The following is a 7,163-nucleotide window of genomic DNA, read 5'->3' as shown; positions in this document are numbered from 1 at the left end:
TGGCACGCGCCCACACCATTTGGTAAAAACCTCTCCCCCCAAAAAAAAAAAAAGGGGAACTGTAGAACACCAACCTGGTGTCAGAGAATGGTGTTAGAAATGGCATGAGACAAGATTCAAGTGGGTTAGGTAGGCAGGAAAAAATTCCATGAACAGGTGGCTTGGGCTTCCATGAAACTCTCCAGCTATGTTGTTCCCTTGTATCTACCTTTCCACTCCTTCTCTGGGTATGGATTTGCGTTTCCTGCCCAACTCATTTTCCTTACCATCACTGCTTCTAAACAGAGCATTCCTCTCATAGCAGTTATGTACCAGGCTGCTAACTGTGAGACACCTGCTCCTACCTTAACCCCCATCCCCAGAAGTAGCCTAAAGAATGGTGGAGAGGCCTACAGAAGGCTCAGCAAAGATAATGGATAAGGACACCACTGTCAATATAGAGTGCATAATTCAGGGCATAACATCCGCTTCAAGAATGCATAGGTGTGGGAACCAGCAGTTAGCATAATGGCTATGTCGCTGGACTCCCCATGTAGTCGACCGCGGTTCGCGTCCCAGACCCGGTGGCTTAAACTCACGTCGGGCGCATGTGTGTGCGTGCCCAAGATCCCGAGAGGAGAATGGAGGAGAAGGGACTGCGGCATGACCATCCCCTCTGGGGGGTGATTTCTCACTTTCTGTCTCTATGTCTCTGTCTCTCTGGCGAGCGCACGTGCCCTATAGCGAAAACCTCTCCCCCCCAAAAAAAAGAATGCATAGGTATGAGCATCAACCACTAAGGACTGTAGGATCAGCTTCTACTCTTCTACTGTAATGCTGAATTGCTCCTAAAGGCACTTCTTTGACCTTTAGGCTTTACCATCTCCAAGGAGGGCTACTCCAAGCATACAGTAGTCCCTTTAAATTAGCAGCTGAGACTATACTCATGCTGTCTATACTCACAAGCAGATGTGGAAGTTATGGTACTAGTTAGTGCTGCTGATAGGAGGGGGAAATGAAGGGCTAGGCTCTGATGGGGACAGACCATTGTCTGTAATTTGATGTCTTCACTGAGAGCCTTTTAGAACAAGAGGAAAGAAGAAATAATAGCCATCCAAAGGCGAAACCAATTAAGGTTTGCAATCTTCCAGGAATAAAGGGTGCGGTTGCCTAACCAATCACTAGTTAGGCCAGAAAACAAGGATTGGATGATGGAAGAGCAAACTGAAAAGGTCACCTAGAGCCTCATGACTACAACAAGAAGGGCTACAGTGCTCTTTGCTCCAGTATATTCCCTCTTTCACCTCCCCTCCTTCCCATCGGGATTGTCAGCATGTGTGCCTGGCATGTTTTTCAAGCCACTAGGCTGGATTTTAAATTTGCACTGACCATGTGGGGTAGAGCTCCTTCTATATAGCATTTATGCACTGCACTAGGGGGCTGGCCTTACCTTTTTTTTTTTTTAAAAAAAAAAAAAACATTGTTTCTTCTACGGAAGAGAGAGGCAATGGTAAGGGTACGCTCAAAAGAGTAATCACACTGTGATCTACCCCCAGTCAGGTCAGATCACTGGCATATGAGCTGGGCGGGCGCCCAGCATGCTCACAGAGGTCTTAGGAAGCGACTAGAGGACATTCCCACATGGGCCCAGCTGCTTTACTGTTGTGTCACTATCTGGCCCTGTGGGTTAAGATAAAACTTTTGGCAAGGGCACCTCACAGAGGCTACTACTGTGCATTTCATTTCACACAGCATCTTGTCAGGAAGTCTCAAATACTGGATCACCTGTTACAAGCCATGGTTGGTTTGATGATCTGGTTAAGATGGAGACTCCTAAGTCTCTGCTTTATAAAAGTGAAATTTCCCTTTTTGATGAGCCTATCCTAAATTTATTATTGCTCTGGAGGCTGCACAGTGGTGGTTCTTTAATGTTCATTTCCTCTATATTAATTAGTTGCATATTTCTGTAAAGAACTTTCCGTCTTTAACAAGGATGATCTACCACTCCTCCATAAACAGCAAGGGAAATGCCTCTTTATTACCAACTTTTCATCGTAACAAGCTGGGATGAGGGTCACCTCTACTGGTAGTTTTTGTGAGCCCTCTACCATTTTGGCTGAGCACTGGTACAATGGTTATTTATTCTAGTGACTAGCAGATGGTTGGTTGCGACGTAATGGTTACATCGCTGGACTCCCACGTAGTCAACTGCGGTTCAAGTCCCGAACCTGGCAGCTTAAACTCACGCCAGGCACATGTGCATGCATGCCCAAGATCCTGAGAGGAGAATGGAGAAGGGATTGTGGCATGGCCATCCCCCCTGGGAGGTGATTTCTCGCTTTCTGACTCTCTTTCTGGTGAGCACATGCACCCTATAGCAAAAAAAATGTTTATTTATTCTATATCTGATCATCAGTTTCAATCAATATTCTTTGGATGCTGAAAATAAAGATATATTTAAGCTCTTGGAAAAAATAGAAAGCCTGGAAACAGCAACTGTACAGTACTGTCAGTGATCCTCAGAAAATGCAGGCATCTACCAGTATTGAAGGTTGAAAAAAAAATTTTAATCACCAAAACATGCTTAGTGATTTACAAAAAGTTTTATATTAAATCCTAAGCCCAGGGCCAACAGGTGCCATGGAGGTTAAGTTGGTTGGATCCCACATGGCAAATTCTGAGGCTGGAACCCTGAATCTGGCAGCTTGAAAATCATGCTGGGCACACTTACATGCATGCCCAAAATCCCAAGAAGAGAATGGAGGAGAAGGGATTGCAGTGTGGCCATGATCTCTGGTGGAGATTCTCACTTTCCCTCTCTATCTCCAATGGGTGGGGCATGCTACATCCTGTAGAAAAAAAAAAAAAAGGAAAAAAAAAAGTCCAAAAATCTAAGCCCAACAAAATAAAACTAAGCCCAACAAACTTAATACGTTCAGGTAAATATAAATATCATGTTCAAAGCTCCTAAAAACATACTCGGATACTTATAAATATACCCTAGGCTTGGCTTGGTATTACTGCATGGTGTAACAGAGTATGAGTAAAACATAAATGGTCACAGTCATGAAAAGCAGATTAGTGGTAATATCTTTTTTTTTTTTTTTTTTTGAGGTTTTTGCCTTATGGTGCATGGGCTTGCCAGGGAGAGAGAGTGAGACTGAAAGTGAAAGGGAAAGTAAGAAATCAACCCTCAGGGGGAGATGGCCACACTCCAATCCCTTCTCCATTCTCCCGGGACCTTGGGCACAAATGCACACACGCATGCCCAGCATGAGTTTCAGGTCACTGGGTTCAGGATTTGAATCACAGTTGGCCATGTGGTAGTCCAGTGATGTAATCGCTATGCCATTTGCTGGTCCCATAGTGGCAGTGTTTTACAAAAATAAAAATAAGAAACCAAATAAGATTAACAAATTTTGCTAGTGGCTATTTGCTTCTACTAAGTAAGAATGCTTTGAGTTCCATGGAAAACTTGACTTACAGGAGTTTCACACAGATCCTAAGGTCTATGTTTTATTATTATTTTTTAGCCAGTGAGAAAAGCAAACTGGATAAAACTTAAACAACATAAGGGCAATCCACAAAACAGTACTTAAATTTTATTCCTTTTTTGCTTTCTTGTGTGTTTTTTTATTTTTAAACAAAGTTTTTATGTGTACACTAGGAAAATAATCAGGAAGCCATTCTCCACTTGCCCTTCTTGGAGGCAGGCAGAGAGCCTCCGCCGATAGGCACAGAACAGCATGCGCTTGTCCCCTCCTGGGAGTGTCCGTTACCTCGAGAAGGTGAGGAACTGAGACTGACTGAAATCACACATAAAATGCTCCATTTGGGTTTGCAGCAATGCATAAAGGTGAGAACACTTCATTAATGGCATTCGGGGTAGGTGTCACAGGCACATGTAGAGTCCCATGCCACACCATGAACTTTCCTTAATAAAGGAAAAAACAATTCTTTTCCTCAAACAGAATTGTTACAGGCAAGAGCCACAAGGATTTTATTCACTGTTTAATCTTCTGGCGGCAGGATTTCTTTGAGGTGTATTCTAAACATAAATAAAAATAAGAGTAATTGTTAGAAGGCTTTACACATTTTTAAGGAAAAATGTCATAGCTTTGAATTGCTCGTTCACAGATAAATCATTGAATTCATCTAAATTGTGGTAAAGATATGAATTATAACAAAGATACAAAATGGTTTAAAATGTTTTAGAAACATGAGACAAACTATATCTTGCCTGAAACATAATCTTCATGTTCTCTATCAGTGAATGAGAAAAGGTCCAGTTAGTAATTGAGTCAAACTGACCCCAACACTTACAGTACTGAGGACATCTGAGGATGCTTCACTTGTAACCTTTATTCTAATACTATTAATGAGAATTTATTATGAAGACTAAGACTAACAACTTGACTAAGTGGAATATTAGTCTTTTCAACACTGAAAGAGAGAGGCAGTGCAAGGGTAATCACACTGTGATCCACCCTCAGCCATGTCAGATCATGGGCACACATGTGCCCACCTAGCAGAGTAGAATTACAATATCCTAATCAAAAGTTAGACAAGGAATTTTATTACCTGGTGGTGCTCCTCCTAGTCTATGTTGGATCATTTCTAAGTGGTGAATATATTCTGTCAAGGACTGTTCCGGATCTTGAGATGCAGTCAGGGATCTTTCTAATCTTGAGTTTGGGGATGGAGTGGATCTTCGAACAAACCACCACACAGGAAGAACAAAAAACAAAACAAAACAAACCAAAAAAAAAAAAAAAGGAAAAGGAGTTGATCTCAGCAGATGGAGCCTATATGTGCAGATGGGGTGAGCACAGGGCTTGCTGACCAAATATGCAATCATATTGCCTCCTCCTTCTCCTTTCTTTCTCGCCAAACATGAAAAAGGCTCATTAAAAAGTGCTGGGGCCAGCAGGTGGCATAATGGTTAAGGCACTGGACTCCCACATAGTTGACCGTGGTTTGAGTCCTGGACCTGGTGGCTTGAAACTCACACCAGGCATGTGTGCATGCATGCTCAAAATCCCAAGAGGAAAATGAAGGAAAAGGGAGTGTGGCATGGCCATCTCCCCTGAGGAGTGTTTTCTCACTTTCTGTCTCTCCAGCGAGTGCATATGCCATATAGCGAAAATCTCTCTCTCCAAAAAAAAAAAAGGATAAATAGGGGCCAACAGGTGGCATGGTGATTAAGGCACTGGACTCCCACATGGCTGACCATGGTTTGAATCCTGGACCTGGTGGCTTAAAAATCATGCTAGGTATGTGTGTGTGCATGCCCAAAATTCCAAGAGGAGAATAAAGGAGAAGAGGTTGCGGCATGGACATCCCCACTGTGGCGGGGGTGGTGAGTTCTTACTTTTCCTGTCACCCTCCAGCAAGCACATACATCCTATGACTACACAGTGCTTTAAAACCAACTTCTAAATAATGTCTCAGTTAAGTAATACTGTTTATATATCTTACTTGCTAAATCTTTAACTATCAAACTGGATTATGCACCAGTGTCCTGGGAACCATATGTCTTGCATGAAAGGTGACCTACCTGTTTACTTGCTTTTCTCTGATCTTCCCAAACTGTCTCTTCCCCTGGGTAAGTCCTGCCGATTTGGCCTCCCTTCCCCTCAGCAGGGTTCATTAGTTCTTCACCTTCCTCTAACTGACGAGCTCCCTTCAGGGCAGGCTACATGCCCCAGCCCCAGTAGAAGGGACCTCAGCCACCATGTATTTTCTTCAATTATCATTGCCATGCTAGGCACTGGGCACCGAAGCCCCCAACTACAACCCTCAGCCTCCCCAAAAGAGCTGGACTTCCAGGCCCTCCTAGACTTAGTGCATCCCCTGCCTTGCTCTGGGCAAGGTTCTCCAAAGAACCAGCTGGCTGGGAGATAATCCCAAGCAGAGCTAGAAGGGCCTGCGAGCACCACAACTTACCTTTGCCTCTGACTCGGGGAGGCTGCTGCTGAAGGTCGGGTACCTTGGGTAAGATCCCGGGTAGGTGGGGACCTTCTAGCTTCAGTTGGAGACTGCCGCTGCCTGGGCGCTCGGGGTCCTATTGATGATTTAATAACAGAGATCTTGAGAAGAAAGGCATTTTAGTAGGAAGGCCCACCTAGCAAAATTTTAAATTAAAACTAAAATTTTGGGGTCTAGCAAGTGACATGTAATTAAGGCACTGGATCCTACATGGCCGACTCCATTGTTTGAATCCTGGACCCAGTGGCTTAAAAATAATACTGAGTATGTGTGTGTACACACATGCCCAAAACTCCAAGAGAAGGGACTGGAGCATGGATTTCTCACTTTCCATCTATTTGTTTCTCTGTGGAGAGCACACGCATTTAATGGCAAAAATTTAAAACACACACACACACACAAAACTAAGCTTTCATCAGTCTACTCAGCAATCTTGAAACATTCTTTCTTCCTTTTTTCAAAGATCATTTATTTAACTTTATTCATCATCATTATTATTTTAATTTGACCAGAGAGACAAGGAAAGCAAGGAAACAAACTGCAAGGTCCAGGACTTGAATCACGGTCAGCCATGTGGGAGTCCAGGGCCTTAATGACATGCCACTTGCCAGCCCCTCTTGAAACATTCTTAAAGTACTTGAGTTACATATCTAGAGAACTTGGAAAAGGCCTGAAGTCTAACCTCCTGCATTTCATTCCCAAGATACTGATCGGATCTAGCAGTCCAGTGCTGAGGACAGGGAAGACCCAGGTGGGTTTGGGAGGTCCCTTCTCTAGGTGTTTTGAGTAATAAGCCCAGAAGGAAGGAGGGGTGAACACTGAGACCATTATGTGGCCAGAGGGGGTGAACCTCCCTGATGACCTGAAAGTTGAACTGAAATGCTCTAACTTTAAGAAATACCTACTAGAATGTGGAAGTTACATGGCTTCATCAGCAGATTTGGCAGTCCTCAGGGCTGAATGGGAACAACATTTTCTACCAGGTCTGCACCTTGGAGAAGGCACGAGGGCCTGCTAGGTGCCCCACTCCCAGTGGCTCTACCTTTGTCAATGTGGCCAGCATGTGCAAGGGGGTGTTAGATACAAGCTGAGATTGAGACAAAAATTAGCAGTGATGCTCTAAAAGGAAATATCAGCAGTATGGAGCAGACTCTAGATGACGTGAAAGAAAAATAAAATCAAACACCAAGTGTTCA

The 7,163-nt window shown here is 43.6% G+C and overlaps 1 protein-coding gene across 3 annotated transcripts in view; it reads right to left on the bottom strand.

Moving 5' to 3' along the window:
- Positions 1 to 3,579: 3,579 nt before the first annotated feature.
- Positions 3,580 to 7,163, bottom strand: part of PCNT (pericentrin) — a 158,302-nt gene continuing 154,718 nt past the window's right edge. For all 3 annotated transcript variants that reach the window (XM_014581959.2, XM_014581960.2, XM_014581961.2), the window contains 2 exons: positions 4,561 to 4,688; positions 3,580 to 4,027 (listed from right to left, as the gene is read on the bottom strand). In XM_014581959.2, the coding sequence (XP_014437445.2) occupies positions 3,984 to 4,027; positions 4,561 to 4,688 (172 nt within the window). In that variant the 3' untranslated portion in view covers positions 3,580 to 3,983. The remainder of the gene's footprint in view (positions 4,028 to 4,560; positions 4,689 to 7,163) is intronic.

Source organism: Tupaia chinensis, unplaced genomic scaffold (genome assembly GCF_000334495.1).
Source record: "Tupaia chinensis unplaced genomic scaffold, TupChi_1.0 Scaffold141399_1, whole genome shotgun sequence".
Taxonomy (NCBI): domain Eukaryota; kingdom Metazoa; phylum Chordata; class Mammalia; order Scandentia; family Tupaiidae; genus Tupaia; species Tupaia belangeri.
This window is presented reverse-complemented; position numbering and strand designations above follow the sequence as displayed.